The sequence below is a fragment of the Engraulis encrasicolus genome, chromosome 7, assembly GCF_034702125.1.
Source record: "Engraulis encrasicolus isolate BLACKSEA-1 chromosome 7, IST_EnEncr_1.0, whole genome shotgun sequence".
Classification (NCBI taxonomy): Eukaryota; Metazoa; Chordata; class Actinopteri; order Clupeiformes; family Engraulidae; genus Engraulis; species Engraulis encrasicolus.
In genome coordinates this window covers 55,927,760-55,944,536 of record NC_085863.1, presented here as the reverse complement: position 1 = coordinate 55,944,536, position 16,777 = coordinate 55,927,760, and the positions used below count along the sequence as shown (strand labels likewise).

Below are 16,777 nucleotides of genomic sequence, written 5' to 3'. Positions count from 1 at the left end.
ACTTTTGCGATGACTCTGAAAATGTTCTGCCCATTCTGCAATACAAACAGTTGAAGAAAACAATGACATTTGTCCCGCTTTCAATGACTTCTTCATATTACACGTGCATGTGTGTATCTCATTAAACTGGGATTAAGACTATTTCCCTTTTTTGTTTCATTTTCACAGATTCTGCATCTCTGTCCACTATTTCTGCTATGCCCCCCAACCACATCCATGAAAACACATCCATTACAAAACCCACCCCCTCAGCCATTGAAAACCAACCCACCCACCCACCCTTACTTTCCTTCTCGACACCTCAATGTCTCTCTCTCTGGGTATGTAAACTCTCATAGCACCATTTAAACTTGTGCTGTACCAGGGACTACCTGGTGAAATAAGGCTTCCATGATTAAAAACTCCTTCTTTCTCCCCCTCCCGGCCTGGTTGTCTGGTTGTCCTCATCACTTTGCCTTCTTGGCCTTCAGAGCCACCGTAGTTGCAGGTGGTTCAGGTTCAGGCTCGGACTCAGGAGGGGGGAAGAATAGCTCGTAGAGACTGTCAAGGCTGCAAGCACAAACACAGACCATTAGAATTGGACAGATATGGCCCTGCCGTGTGTATGTGTGTGTGAGAGAGAGAGAGTGAGTGAGTGAGTGAGTGTGTGTGTGTGTGTGTGTGTGTGTGTGTGTGTGTGTGTGTGTGTGTGTGTGTGTGTGTGTGTGTGTGTGTGTGTGTGTGTGTGTGTGTGTGTGTGTGTGTGTTCTAAAATTCGCTATCAAAGCTAGACTCCAAGTTCTCCCAACTCAATACAACCTTTCTCTTTGGTATCCAAACCGTCATGAACCATTCTGCCTGCTTCACCCCGACAACACAATAGAATCGACAGCGCATATAATGAACGTGTGCACAGCGTTCAAAGGCCTTTACACCGCCCGTCACAATCGCATTGTGGACGTTACAGCGTCAGAATTGCGCAAACTTTATGGACCAACAATAACACACGCACAAAAAGGTTGAATCTAACTAGTTTTCCAACTTGACCAGTACTGCTGCTCTGGATACAGTCCTTAAAGACTACCCTAACACCCCGGACATTGTTGTTGTTGATGACACTGCGAGGACCATCACCGTACTGGAACTAGGATGCTGCTTTGATGCATATATGGACTTGTGCTTTGCTGAAAAATGTGTGAAATATCAAGCAATAATTCATGCATTGACAGACAGTGGCTACAAAACATCCATGGTGGCACTTATCTATGGTAGCCTAGGCCATGCTCATAGGCTGTGTGTGAGAGGACTGCAAATAGCCGGCCTAAATAAGACAAAAGCAAAGCAGCTAGCTAAGCATTGCTCTCTTTCTGCAGTCATAGGCAGTTTGCATATATGGAGAAGGAGATGCCACTTGTATCCTTGAAGAGGCTGTAGACCACTATAATTTTGGTATTTATGTAAAAGACACATTATTGCTTCTTTAACATTGTTTGGGGTGCTGCATTGTTTTTTGTTTGGGGTACTGCATTGCTAATTATTGGTCCTCCCAAATAAACTAATCAAACTGTGTGTGTGTGTGTGTGTGTGTGTGTGTGTGTGTGTGTGTGTGTGTGTGTGTGTGTGTGTGTGTGTGTGTGTGTGTGTGTGTGTGTGTGTGTGTGTGTGTGTCTGTGTGTGTGTGTGTGTGTGTGTGTGTGTGTGTGTCTGTGTGTGTGTGTGTCTGTGTGTGTGTGTGTGTGTGTGTGTGTGAGTGTGTGTGTCTGTGCGTGTGCGCGTGCGTGCGTGCGTGCGTGCGTGCGTGCGTGTGTTAGTCGGTGGACAGACGGTTGACAGTCGGGAAATGGGGTTTGTCTTTTCATCTACAGTATTACATTCATACATGGATGGATGGATGGATGACACATCTGCCGCAACTGGCAACATTGAAAACTCTGAGTTGCATTTCTTATTCGTCCATGCCAGTAAATGGGATCCGACAACGGTCATTGCCCATGTGAATGAAGGGTTAGTAGGAAGCCGCTGTAAGCACAAGGTATTGAAGTGTTAAAGTGTTGAAGAGCGCAGGGGGATTACTTACACCAGTTTGCCTCTGTCAAGGTACGACTGCACGAATGACACCGTCTTGTCGATTCTTCCCTGTGTAACAAACAAAAGCAAGATACACAGAGGTTCAAAGTGTGTGTGTGTGTGTGTGTGTGTGTGTGTGTGTGTGTGTGTGTGTGTGTGTGTGTGTGTTTCAGTCAAAGTGTATAAATTAGAAGTAGACGTATTGTTGCTAATGTAATTACAACCGTAGTGGTATGATATGACATGGTTACAACTTTGTAACATCATACTACTGTACTAGTGTTGTAATTCCATCCATAACAGTACTTCAACTTCCTACTTAACACATTTCTGGGTTCAGTGTTTTGGTACTATATATATTGTTAAAATGTACTGTTTACTTACCTGTAGCAGTTTATAAAACAGAGGTATAGAGAATGCACAAATCACGGCTGTAGACAGAGACAAAAAAGAAAGCAAAATAAGATTTCTACACACATTTCCTATGAACGCACATTTCATTTTTCACATAGGCTACGTATAAAATTAAAACACACAGCCTAATATGTAGGCCTACCTTACCTGTGTCATAACAATAATCCACAATGTTGGCAATGTTACTCAATGATTAAGACAAACATACTGTAAATGCTGCATTTGAAGCTTCATTTAGCCCACGCTGAGTTTTTAACGCTGTTTAAAAAAAGTCAATTGTGCATTGATGGCAGCAGCCGGCTTAAAGGTTGTGTTGCACTGATGCTGCTCCTGGTCTTAATGGGCTAAATGACAACAAAAAGACATTTCCAAACAAACTTTGCAGATTCAATTAAATTTATTAGGGACCACGTACAATTAAAACACAAATGTTGCCATTTCATGTATTGTAGCAGAGTTAGCCTCAGGGTAATTTAGACCTACATCTGCTGTCCCTGCAGGACATACGTAAAACATCAAAAAACACATGACCATACATGTGTATTGTGCAGACTTCATGCCCGGTTTTTGTTCGGCGTGTATCTCGAGAAAATCTTTTTCTCTGTGTGTCAAGTGAAATCCAACATGGTCATGTTGCTCCCTACTACGTGTCTTACCAGACATCACCAGAGTAAGGCCATTGGTCTGTTCTCCCACGTAGGTCAGCAGATACAGCAGCACCAGAAACTACAGCAAAAACACAGACAGAGGAAAGAGCTTTTAGCATTTTAATTCACAGAAGTGTTGTCATTTGCATAGAACATTAAGAAAATGACTCCACTCTGTCAGAGTTCCCTGTCCTTCTTCAAACTTGCCAGGAGCTGAGAAGTGACAACACGACACCCATACAGTAGCTGTTGTAAGGGTAGACAGTAGCAAGCAAAATTTCCAAATTGTGTATGTCTATGGTTAGGTAATGTAGGTGAAGATGGGCACATTGCATGTACAAAGCACATATTAATGTAAAAAGCCAATAAGGATAGCCTACTTGAAACAGGTCGCAGATATTCATGAATGAGGTTTGTGAATGTGCAACATACATTTTGGTAATGAATATCTACAATGTCACACAAATGTGACCACTGCTTCTTTGATAGTCATTTACCGTTACATAAATCAAAGACAATTGATTTTAATTTCGTCATACCTTGATTGAGTCGAAGAGACTCCCGATAAAGATGAGTCTCTTCATCTCCGTGACGGCGTTGGCGATCAGAAGGACAATATTCTCCACCACCCGAATGGTGGTCTCATCTGTAAGTGTCATGTCCTCATCCAGGAGAGTCCTCATAACAAAGCAGAGAGGCAAAATGACAAAGATGTCCACACACAACCGTATCTCACTCATTTCGTGAAGTATTCACGAAAAAAAGATTAATTTTCGTGGTGCATTCACGTTATTGCCCGTTTATTTCGTGAAGTATTCACGAAAAAAATAGATTAATTTTCGTGGTGCATTCACGTTATTGCCCGTTTTTCGTGGTAGGGCAACGACACGCTGCCTATTCACTTGAATTGCCCGACTGTTGCCTAGCGACCCACTAGTTTGATGCCCTTTCGGTAGCCTACCATCACATGGTAATCAAACATTTCAAACAAGCAAATAGGGTTAGGTTTAGGGTCAAGGTTAGGGTTAAGGTTAGGGTTAAGGTTAGGGTTAGGGTTAGGGTTAGGGTTAGGTTGGGTTAAGTAGGGTTAAGGTTAGGGTTAGGTTTAGGTTTAGGGGACATAAGGCGTAAGTACCGAAAGGGCGTCGAATTAGTGAGTCCCGAGTGTATCAGCAGTGTTCTGTCAGCACCCCCTCCCCGCCCCTGCAGACGCTTGGATAACCATAGCAGCAGTGGGGCTATTCAAGTGAATAGGCAGCGTGAAAATTAATCTATTATTTTCGTGAAGACTTTACGAAAGGCGTGAGATAGGGCTCCCACACAATAGCCAGTTCATTTTGCGGTGTTAGGACCACCTGCTCTTCTACTACAGTGCCTCCAGTTAGTATTGGCACCCTTGAAGTTTACGCACATTATGGGACATATCTCCAGACAACAAATAATAAGGTCAACCATGATTTTTCCATAGATAGCTTGTGGTGGATACTAAATGTAAAAATGATCAACAGCATTAAATACTAAACTACGAGAGGGAAAAAATTAAAGAAGGTAAAGCTCCTGGAATCACTGGTATTGGCACCCTTTACTGGATACCATTGTGGAAACCTAATGTGACTCAAATATGGTAGATAACAAATGGGAATCAACTTTGTCAAATTGCTTTTGCCCATGGGACATGAATTAGACAAGGAACTTTAATATTTATGTTTTAAATAGCCACCTCTTACATCTTGTGCGTCTTTGACAAATGTGAAGACGGAGGAGCTGCCTGAGGACACCAGAAATGCTGTTATTAGCAAAAACAAGAGCTCCAAATAATGAAAGGTCATCTCAAAAGACCCTGTTATATCATTTTGAACACTGTGTTGTGTTATTCAGAAATCTGCCAAACGAAGAGCTGTAAAGAATATCCTTGGATGTGGTGGTAAGGGAAGAAATGATAGAAGTATGTGGAAGTCAGTGCAAATAATGACAAACCACAGGGTCTAACATCTACAGACCTGAAGGTCAACTTTGAACTGTTTTGGGTAGTTTTTTTCAATAAGCACCACAAGTTAAACACTACACAAAGTATTGTTTTTGGTTGGAGGCAAAGGCAGACCACATTGTTTCATGAAAGTCATAAAAGGGAACACCTGAAGTCTGTTAAGAGAATACAGGGAAAGCACAGCCCTTTTAAGAATGTTTTAAGGTCATATGAAGCCTCGTCTTCGAAACACGGTGGACTGTTCCTTTAAGATATTTTTTGGGGCCCTTTTATAAATTTGTTGGGACAGGACAGTGAATGAGCGTGACAGGAAATGAGTGGGTGAGAAAGAGGGGAAGGATTGGGAAATGACCCCCAGGTGGACGCAGACCTGGGGCCTCATTTATCAAGCATTCTTAGGCACAGATCTGTGCGTAAAGCGTGCATGCGATCATTCCTGAGCAAAGTGTGGGATTTATGAACATGTACTTGAACGTAGAAATGTGCCTAAATCTACGCACACCTCAGACCATGCGTGCGAGTGGAAGAATCACGAAATTGCAAATAATATTGACCGTGCAAGGTACAGTTTGCTTTGAATGACAATGGAGTATGACAGTGTGCTATTTTACACTGTTTTCGTCCATGTGTGTCTCCTTCTATTACTTATTTTGAAACACTGTCCTCCTCCTGTCGACAGGACCTCCACTTCTGCCGCGGAAATGTTTCTATCTCCGCACTTCCCGCCAGCACTTCGACTGGCGCGTGTGTTCATGTGTGTCCAAACAGGGTGGCGCCTTCGAATTAACATGGCATTTGAATATATTTTAATACCATATATGGTTACTTGGAGGCGTTTCGGGATGCAAATTACCCCGAATGTGCGTGTGCACAGTGATTTGGAAGGTGTGCGATTTATCATGCAGACGTGTGCGTAGGAGCAGCCAACGCACGTTTGATAAATCCCAATTTTTCTGTACTTGCGAACATTCTAAATTTCACTCGTAAGACAAAATGTAGAAGACATTCTACGAACTGATGATAAATGAGGCCCCAGGTCCCAGATGTAACAGCAGGACCTCAGCCCACAGAGCCGCCATGCACTAAGATTTAGTCCTATAAAAGGCTTTCAAATATCTGAAACTCTATGCACAGCCAGGTCTTATAGAAAGCTTTTAGTGCTCCCTTAATGGAGTTAGTACATACAGGAATAGATTACATGACTGGTTATGTGCCCGTGAGCAGAAATTGTTTTGGTCACCCAAAAAAGAAGGAGGGAGGGAGATGTTCAGTTAATTTCTCCTGGAGCTCCTCAAGCTACTCATGTATTTTTACATGACACACATACTATACTACTCTACGTGTGGAGTGGACAAATTCAGTTTGCTCTCCTGGATACTTGGGACCTTTACCACCCTGGTTTGGCCCTGGTAGACCCATCTATGAATGCACCTCTGAGTACAATGGGTGCAAGTGTTTGTAAGCATGCCTTACTGTCTCGTACTGTAGATGCAACGCAATAGCCTACTTACCAGAAGGGTTGAAATCCATGCATTATCTGAAAATCAGTTACGGAGTCCATGTCTAAGACCTTATTGGAGCGAGCCCAGTCTCGCGAAAAAATCAACTGTAAGCTTTGTGGTGCTGTCACGAGATAGCCTCGTTTTTCGTGGTTGGGCAACGCTCGCTGTCGTCTGTAGGCTACGAGAGTGAGAGAGTGGATGAGAGAAAGGGCGAGAGAGAGAGCGCGAGTGCCCCAAGCAGCGTGCATTCCGGCAGGAGAGCCCTGTCATTGTGTCAGCTTCATGTCATCTCTCCCTTCCTCCAACGTTGTCTCTAACCTTAACCCTAACCCTAACCCTAAATCATGTGTTTGAAATGTTTGATTACCGTATGAAACCAATGAGTCCCGTTTCCAGTTACTCTTCACTCAAGCTTGATTGTTGACATCCATCCCCATTATTCTTCCCCCCAGAACCCAACTACCCCAATTGTCAATTCCCCCTTTCGTCACCCAACCACGACAAACGAAGCTATCTCGTGACAGCACTACAAAGCTTACTGTTGATTTGTTCTGTTTTTTTTAGTAAATATTTCACGAATGGCACGAGATACGGTTGTTGGAGCTTGATGTGCTCCATTTAAGTAGTCAGTATCATAGCCGTGGGAACTAGGGGTGCAGGGGGTGCGGCTGCACCCCCTCCTGTGAGCTGAAACGGAACACAGGACGCTAAAAATGCGTTAAAATGCAAGAAATTGCATCTAAGGAATTCTAAATTTTCGGGGGGAGGACCCCCAGACCCCCCCGTCTTTCCCTACTGCACCCCCTGATAAAAACTACTTCCCACGGCGCTGGTTAGTATTGGGTACTCACTGGAAGGGGTGCGATCCGTCGTTGAGGCGTACGAGGGTCATAGTCTGGTAGAGGAACCATATGGGGACGGTGAGGGCCATGAGGGTGAGCAGGGAGTTGGACACCACGGTGATGAGGCTCATCTGGAACAGGCAGGCCAGCCCCACCACCAGCCCCGTGAACACCGTGCCCGTCTTCCCCACGCTCCGCCAGTAGATCAGGTCTATCACTGAGGAGGATGGGTTGGCAGAGGAGGCGAAAGGACATGGAAACAGAAAGCATGTGTTAGGTTTAGAGGGAGGAAATGCTTAGCACTCTCCGAAGAACCTGTAAACTCCAAATATGCTGGTGCTATTGAAGTCAAATAAATGTCCCTTCTTTGTAGACTTGGTGGCCACTGGGCCTACTTCAGGCAACTCTTGAATACGAGACAAGGAGAGGTAAAGTTCTGTTTAAAACCCTTTATTGCAAAATGGGGCATAGTCTAAAAACACCAACTGGTTTCAACCTCACCGGGCCTTCGTCAGGGCGTGTCAATAACGAGTTCACATTGGGTGACCTATTTATCAATTACGCTGGGTCACAAGTGTCATTTCAAAATACCATCATATCAACAAGTATCATTCAAAATACACAGAACTCCTTGTACATTAGATAGCCAATATACAGTCACATTTACATCACCATAAAATAGAATGAGTAAAGTAATAGCACAGATAAACATTCAGATAAAATATAGCTGCAAGCAGCAATGCGGGGCCAAGCAGTAAACTTGCCAAAGTCGCTACGGCAACAGAAGGAACTGCAGCGCCCCCTTTGGCCTAAATCTCGCCAATGTTGGTGTGCATTCCTTGGAGGGGAGTGTGCTCACATGAACCAAGTTTATATTTAATCCCTTAAAGGGCTGACAAATATAAGCTCACTTCCTGTTACCTGTTGGTGGCGCTAGAGAGTTTGAGCTGGGAATCTGGATTTTTTTGGGGGGAGATCATGGGATTGACTAGTATGTGTGCAAAAAATAGCTAAAAGAATCTGACAAACGGTTGCTGAGATATGACCTCACTTCCTGTTTTGCCACTTTTACGACAATTTTGATTGGCTGTCACCTCAAAATGATAAGAGGTATCAAAAATTATTTGACTACCCTAATGCCTATCAGTCTGAAGATGATGTGTACCTTTTTGCTGGTCATTCTGACAAAAATTGTGTGACAAGTAGCATTTTATTGAATTTTACAAAATTCAAAATGGCGGAATTTCCTTTCTGCGTTTACATAATGTTATATAGTGCGTTGGATTCGGCTTGGCCCAAGGATTCTAGTGATAATAATATATTTTACATTGTGCACATGGTTTAAAAGCTACAGGCAAAAATGTAGCTAAAAGTTTGACCTGCTGGTGGCGCTACAGAGTTTGAGCTGGGGGTCTGAATTTTTTTTCAGTAGGTCATAAGATGGACTTCTATGTGTGTAAGAAATCCTAGCCGATTCCGACAAAGGGTTGCTGAGATATGACCTCACTTCCTGTTTTGCCACTTTTACAACAACTTTGATTGGCTGTCACGGCTAAACGATAAAAGATATCTAATATTTCTTGAGACCCTAAACAAACCTCAGTACAGAGATACAATATCCCGAATTTCGGGCGAAATGGTCAAAAATTGCGGGAAAAATAGCATTTTTATTGAATTTTACAAAATTCAAAATGGCGGGAAAACTATCCAGGCAGAAAATGACGTCATATGGTGCGTTGGATTCGTCTTGGCCCAAGGATTCCAGGGATACCAAGTTTATGAAAATTGGCCCAGCGGTTCAAAAGTTGAAAGCAGAAATGTACCTGCAACTTTGACCTGCTGGTGGCGCTAGAGTATTGGGGCTGGGGACCTATAATTCGCTGTGGGTAATGTTGATGCTGCCTCAAATATGTGTGCCAATTTACAGCATTTTCCTATGTACGGTTCTATGGACTGCCATAGACTTACAGTGAATTTTACAAAATTCAAAATGGCGGAATTCCCTTCTGCGTTGACATAACGTCATATAGTGCGTTGGATTCGGCTTGGCCCAAGGATTCTAGTGATAATAATATAATTTACATCGTGCATATGGTTTAAAAGCTACAGGCAAAAATGTAGCTAAAATGTTGACCTGCTGGTGGCGCTACAGAGTTTGAGCTTGGGTTCTGATTTTTTTTGTGGTGGGTTATGGGATGGACTACTATGTGTGTACAAAATCCCAACCTCATTCAACAAACAGTTGCTGAGATATGGCCTCACTTCCTGTTTCACCACTTTTACGACAAATTTGATTGGCTGTCACGGCAAAACTATAAAAGATATCTAATATTCATTGAGACCCCATATGTAGCTCAGTCTAGAGATACTATATACCAAGTTTCGGGCGAATTGGTCAAAAATTGCAGGAAAAATAGAAAAATAGAAAAAAATGGATTCGTCTTGGCCCAAGGATTACAGGGATATCAAGTTTATGAAAATTGGCCCAGCGGTTCAAAAGTTACAAGCAGAAATGTACTTGCAAGTTTGACCTGTTGGTGGCGCTAGAGCATTGGTTCTGGGGACCTATAAATTGCTGTGGGTAATTCTGACCTGGGCTCGATTATGTGTGCCGATTTTCAGCATTTTCCTACGTACGGTTCTATGGGCTGCCATAGACTTACAGTCGGAGAAGAATGGTGACGGAAGAATAATAAGAAAACCAGCTAAAACAGTAGGGGCCTTCGCCAGCTTTCGCTGCTTGGCCCCTAATAAGGCATCAACAGTCTACTTCCTCATGCATGTGTTAGGTTTATTGAACCCATGAACACTGTGTCTGTCTTCCCCACGCTCTGCCAGTAGATCAGGTCTATCACTGAGGAGGATGGGTTGGCAGTGGCGAAGGACATGGAAACAGAAAGCATGTGTTAGGTTTATTGGACCCTTGAACACTGTGTCTGTTTTCCCCACACTCTGCCAGTATATCAGCTCTGTCACTGAGGATTGGGAGCAGCCATTTGTTTGTGTTTGTTTGGGGGGGCTTTTGTGCTTTATTTATGATAGGACACTGTAGGGCCAGAAGCCATGTATCAGTTCTATTGGGCTGTGAGTGAAAGCCAAAGAGATAATGGCCTCCCTCTGCCAGTATATTGGGGCTATCCGCAGCTGAGGGCAAAATACATTATCTACGGTGTAGCACTGAGGATGGAGGAGGTAAAAGTACAAGAAAAATGGTGGTGCTTATTGTCATTGGGGAGCATTAGTCTACTTCATTCATTGGCAGGGTTATGATGAGGTAAAGCTGGTGTTGCCAGGTCCAGGGGGGCATTTATTCAAAAAAGGTTGGGAACCACTGTGGTAGAATATATAATGCATTAGGTCTACTGGACAATGCCAATCTCCCTCATGCTCTGCCTGTAGATCAGGTCCATGAGACAAAGCAAATGGTGCACACAAACATTGTTCACCATGTTATGCCTCTGATGCAAGTATCTGTGAATCAAGTCAATTCCGCTGTTCCATCAAAACCGTCTGCTGCAGGTCTGTCAACAACATAGCCCTAACTCTAGCCAAGCCCTAACCCTAACCACTAACAGGACACTCTCTTATCCGCTGCCACACAATTTTATATATTTCATATATTTCTTACATTTATGGTGATGTCAGATGATAACGCAAAAGGACTTGATGTTTTAATCCAAAGTAGCTCAGCTTCCAATTGAGACCCTGCTTGAATCACTCAGTGACACACATTTGCCTCTTTTCCACTGCCGGTTTTCGGGTAGGCCTAAATCTGGACAAAGCATGACTCAGCCGCCACTTTTTGCTTTTCGAATAGGCACGACACAGCTCAATCGTAAAGCAACAAGGCCGACAGGCGGACAACAGATGCGTCCCTCTATGCCAGTTCCAACTATGCCATCCCCCCCCAAACCCCCCAAACGCCCCCTGGCCTCCTCCTAACCTGTCAACGCCCCCCTGAGGATGTACTGTTTGTTTATTGGTCATCATGGACACTCTGTAGTATTTACTCCAAAAGGGTGTCACGCCTTTATGTTTGTAGCCGGGAGGGTGCGTTGGTTCCACAAAGTAATCCAATGAAGCAGCAAGGAGGAACTCGTACACCACTGATGCCGATGCATAAATTATTTTAATGCTTAAGGAAAAATAAAGAAAGTGCTACCCAGTGAAGTGCAAAACGTTTTCGGTCCTTCAGACCATCATCAGTGCCAAACATTTCAAATAAAAGACACTCCAAATAATGTGGCAGGCAGCAAAATGGCGAGACATGGCTTTATTTTTTTGCAATTTAGGCTATAATAAGCTTATCATTATTGGATTTGGAAAAGAACCATATGATTTCAAATTTCACATAGATCAAGTAGGCTACATTACAAATTACCAGACATTTATTAGTAGGCCTAGTATCAACCTTTAGTATTACGCCATTTTAGCATCATGTGCATGTGGGAAAGAATCTAAACATCGACAAATAATAAATAAATAAAACCGTTTGGGTGAATCATGCGCTTATGGGTTCACCCTTTAGGTGAATTGTGCGCTTATTTTTCAATACCAGCGTCACCGTCAAGGCACAAAGCAGTGAGCTTCCGTGCCAGAGTTCACCAAATTCACACGACTGCAAAGCAATTACGAAAGACGCGTTCTGTCCTGTGCTCTCTCTGAGCACAACGAAAAGCACCTGTGGGTTATGAGACCGCCAACGAAAGAGCCTCCCTGTAGGCTACCAGTAGGCTAACACACCGTATGTCAAATGGCCCAGCTGTCTGTAGTTCAAGCATCATGTTCCAGTGCACAGCGCAAACTGACTACTGAAAAAGAAGAAAGTAAATTCGCTGGGAATATTAAAAAGGAGGCTCGTAGGCTACACACAGACGTCTGAACCCGAGTTTGTGGACTGGAGAAAAGCGGAGGAAAATGTGAATGTTATGAAAGAAAAAAAGCTAACCAAATGTTACAGGTCCACGTTTAGAGGAAGAACTGCGCTGCGGGTCGCCTGTTAACTAATTACAGTTCCATGTCGTGGAGCATTATGCAATGCAAACGCCCCTCTATCCAAGCACAAAGGAAAACGTGAATGTTATGAAAGGAGAAAAGATAACTTAATGTTACAGGCCCACGTTTAGAGGAAGAGCTGTATGCGCTGCGGGTCGACTGTCAAATAATTACGGTTCCATGTCGTGTGGAGCGTTATGCAATGCAAACACCCCTATATCCGAGCACAAAGATCTGTGTCAAAAACTGCCTGCCTACTAAATCGTTTTTTTTCCACGAGTTTCTGCCGAACCAAAATAAAGTTGCCTCCCATAGAGTTCTTCAGCGTTGACGTCAACTTGTATGCGGCGTTTGGACTTCCGGTTCTATGGCGATTTTTTTACATTGCAACACGCCATAGAGATTCAGGTTTGGCAAAAATATAAGTTGCACGCCAACAACGAACATTAGCGTGTCCCCGCATCCCTTCTCATTAGTGGAACGGATCGTATCATCATGTTGGTGTATTCACATGTTAAATCATGACAACTTTAATTCAATATTGCTAACCCCTTTCTGATCATTAAAACTTCCGAACTACATACTTTCCTTTGGTTGCCATGGGTACAACCCTCCGCACGTACATGACGGCGCCGCTTGTAGTCGCCAAAAGTTTCCGGGTTTAGCATATGTACGCAACATCGTATTTATGTCGAAGTTTGACACAAAATGATCAACCATGTCATACCTACAGCCTATTTTTAACACCCTCGACAGTTTGCGGGGGTTCGCTAAGCGCGTGCTTGCACTCGGAGCTTATTTGAAACTGGCCCCTACCTACTTGACTTGACTTGACTTGACTTGACTATTCATTACCAATGGAGGCCGGAAGCCGATACGAACCAGGAAGTCCTTAAATGCTAACATGAAAGACTACAATCTACTACATACTTCCGCGTTACTGAAGAACTTTATTGTCCAAACGCAAAACAATGCCGAAAATTGAATGCCCCCCTCAGTTGTCTCACAATGCAATCAGCTTAGTCTTGCCTGTTAAGTGACATATCATATACGTTCTGGCTTGCACGCATTCGCTCCGGTCCAAAATGCCAACTCTGCCGCCTTGTGGCCACAGGAAGGAACAATTGAAGGAATGCGTTTCAGACGGACGGACGGACGGACGGCGGACGGACGGACAGACAGACCCTCTTATAGAGATGCTGGGACGCATCTAAAAAGTGGCGGCCGAGTCGTGCTTTGTCGAGCTGTAGGCCTACCAGAAAACCAGCAGTGGAAAAGAGGCAATAGTCAGTTGTGTACCCCAGTATCTTTGAGTTTTTCGTCCATTTAACCCATTGTGTCCTGGAAGCACATAAATGGGTTTTTCAGGATTTTGAGATTTTAGCTGTTTTATTAAATATGTGGGTACGTTAGAGCTGAATGAACACATTACAATGCAATGGGAGGATATTGGCTTTTAAATGTAATCCACTTCATTTTTGTATGTGCTTCGGGGGCTGAGATATTTAGGATTTAATAGGAAGAGTGCACCCTTTCCCAAAAAGGGCTTAGGACAAAATGGGTTAACACAAAACATCCTCCTGTGTGGCAGGCCCACCACAGGCGGATCAGGCCAGGGTGCGTATCGCATAGGAAATGAGTTGTCACTTAAAGGTTATTAGGGACTATCCAAGAGTGCTGGTGAAGTATACACACAGAGAATACCACACATGTTGCTTATTACTGTATGTAGAAATCAGTGATTTGGTCCCATAGGCCCAATTAGAAAAGGCGTGACTAACAGTAGGTGCTATGTTTATATGTTAACTAAACAATGGCATTAAATCTCCCTTTATGTAACAGAGGTCATCCTGCACAGTCATTCAGGCCTCGAACTCGCAACCTCCCAATCACAGCAGCCATCTGGCATGGGAGCACAGCTACGATACCACTGAGCTTAAGGTGAAAGCCCACCTCCCATCGACATTGTGATACAGCACTCCACAGCACACAGTGCTCACTGCACACAACAAAATTGCATTTATGCCTCATCCATGCAAGGGGGCATCCCCAAACGGCACCCCAAGGGAACAGTGCGGCAGGATGCTCAGGGTTCCTCAGTCACGGAGGAGGGAGAGCACTAGTTCATTACTCCCCCAACACACCAGCCCAAAGGTTGATGTTTCGACTCCCAACCCACCAAACTCTGCCAGTTGGCACCCATTATATACAACTGCACACCATTTGGTGCTTTTGCAAAGCAACCTGTAGAAATGTTTTCCTCATCTGCACGACATGAGCGATTCCATCGACGGACGTATTTGACTTTGTGAGTCACTGGTGAGAGAAGAGACGAAAGCGATTCGGGCGACTAGAGGTGATTCGAGCAACTTGAGCAAGACTTTGCAGTTGGACTTGAGCAAATATTATGCAAATTAGCTATGCTGCGGTTTGGCGACTGGCGCCACAGTCAATGGAAATGTTACAATGCTTGCATTCTGCTTTTAAGGGACATATACTCTGTCGCTTCTATCGCTCGTATCGCTCTTGCTGCACATTCCAGCGATTCTCTGTCACTTAATCTTGTCGCCACTGTTGTATTTGCCCGGTTATCCTTCTTCAAATAATACTCAAATAATTACCCCATGATTATCTCAACTAAACTTCCTTTGACACTTAGGGTTTTCTTTTGCCTTAAGACATGTAAAAGTAAAAGTAACACCGTTGAAACAAAGATAAAAACTTTTACATGTCTTAAGGCAAAAGAAAACCCTAAGTGTTTTAGTTAAACAGTTAGACATAATGAACTTAATAGATGTGATAAACTTCCTTTGTCTTACTTTAATTTTGTGTCTACTACTGATAATTGGACTATAAGTTCCACCCTGTCACAGAATAGAAAACATAAACACATAAGGGGGGTAGTGAATTACGGGTTACAAAACAATCACTCACATCTCAGCTTAGCTTGCTGACAACTAAAATCATCGTCCTGTAACAATATGCGTCAGTGACACTCTCGTGTGAGTTGCAAACCCTTGTGTTCTCTCTGAGTTACACTCTCATCTGTGACAAAAGTTACAACATGTTACAACACTCGCGTGTTACAACACTCCTTCCATCTGATTTAAATGCTCCCTTGTTGTCAGATGAGTTTAATCATGGCAAGACCTCATTACAACAACTGTACATTACAAAGGTTACATTTAGCAGATATTTTTATCAAAAAAAATAAATACACAAGGACCACATTTCTCTGAATGTCTTCACTGTAAACTATTCAGTGTTAATTTAACACTTAAAGAGTTCATTTAGACTCCAATAGTGTAATTTCTACCATCTAAGTGTTAAATGGACAATACAGAATTAACTGTGTTCATGTCTGCTGATTATCAGATGGAGAGGTTTCATCTGTGTGAAGCTGACCCCCCCTCCGACCCAAAATGCTGAAATAACACTGCAGATTGTTCGTGCTTCGTTTGTGCAGGATTGTGCTGTAAAAATGTTTGTTTGTGCTATTAAGGATTTTGAGTAATTTAAATATGAAAATACTAATACTAATGCATTTTCAATGGGCAGCCCCCCCTCCACGTCCAAATTTTTCCGAAGTAGTCTCAATCGAAGGGGATTTGTTTGTGGTCATTTGTGCTGTGATTTTTTTTTTTTACAGCACAATCCGGCACAAATGAAGCACGAACAATCTGCAGTGTTATTTCAGCATTTTGGGTGGGAGGGGGGTGCAGCTTCACACAGGTAGAGGTTTCCTGTTTTGGACAGTGAAAACAACACAGAACTGAGTGATGTCACCGCTTGAAGGGAGGTACTGTATGACTCCAAAAACAACTCACAGTATAATTTGGATGTTTTATTTCATACTGTATATCAACGTATGTCATCGAAAGTTTTGGTAGCACTTTATTTTAGGGACACATCTATTAGCACGAATACATACAATGTCCCTGTATAAGTAGTAGAGTAACTTTATTATATACAGTAAGTAACTATATAGTGGCATGTACAAAGCAAAATCAAACATTTGTTAGGCATGTATTCGCAAATGTCTTGTTCATGCACAATAAGCGATGTATAACCAATTTAACCTTAGTAAGGACCTAGTAGGCCTTAGCGTTTGCATAGTACAGGCCGTACAGAAGTTACTTATGCAGGCATTAACATTGTATGTATTAGTGCTAATAGATGTATCCCTAAAATAAAGTGTTGCCAAAGTTTTTTACACTGTTAATTATTATGGATTAAAAGAGGTCTGGCAATATTGTTGTACTGCAGCTATTGCTGAAGGTATGCATATGGTATTGCTGTAACCCATTTCAGCCCAAGGCACCAGCAAAAAACTTGCTGAATGCC

The 16,777-nt window shown here is 43.0% G+C and overlaps 1 protein-coding gene across 1 annotated transcript in view; it reads right to left on the bottom strand.

Annotated features, from left to right (window-relative positions):
* Positions 1 to 279: 279 nt before the first annotated feature.
* Positions 280 to 16,777, bottom strand: part of rtn2b (reticulon 2b) — a 17,960-nt gene continuing 1,462 nt past the window's right edge. The window contains exons 2-7 of the mRNA XM_063204055.1: positions 7,448 to 7,655; positions 3,647 to 3,785; positions 3,117 to 3,186; positions 2,431 to 2,477; positions 2,057 to 2,115; positions 280 to 549 (exon numbers count right to left, since the gene is read on the bottom strand). Of these exons, the coding sequence (XP_063060125.1) occupies positions 447 to 549; positions 2,057 to 2,115; positions 2,431 to 2,477; positions 3,117 to 3,186; positions 3,647 to 3,785; positions 7,448 to 7,655 (626 nt within the window). The 3' untranslated portion in view covers positions 280 to 446. The remainder of the gene's footprint in view (positions 550 to 2,056; positions 2,116 to 2,430; positions 2,478 to 3,116; positions 3,187 to 3,646; positions 3,786 to 7,447; positions 7,656 to 16,777) is intronic.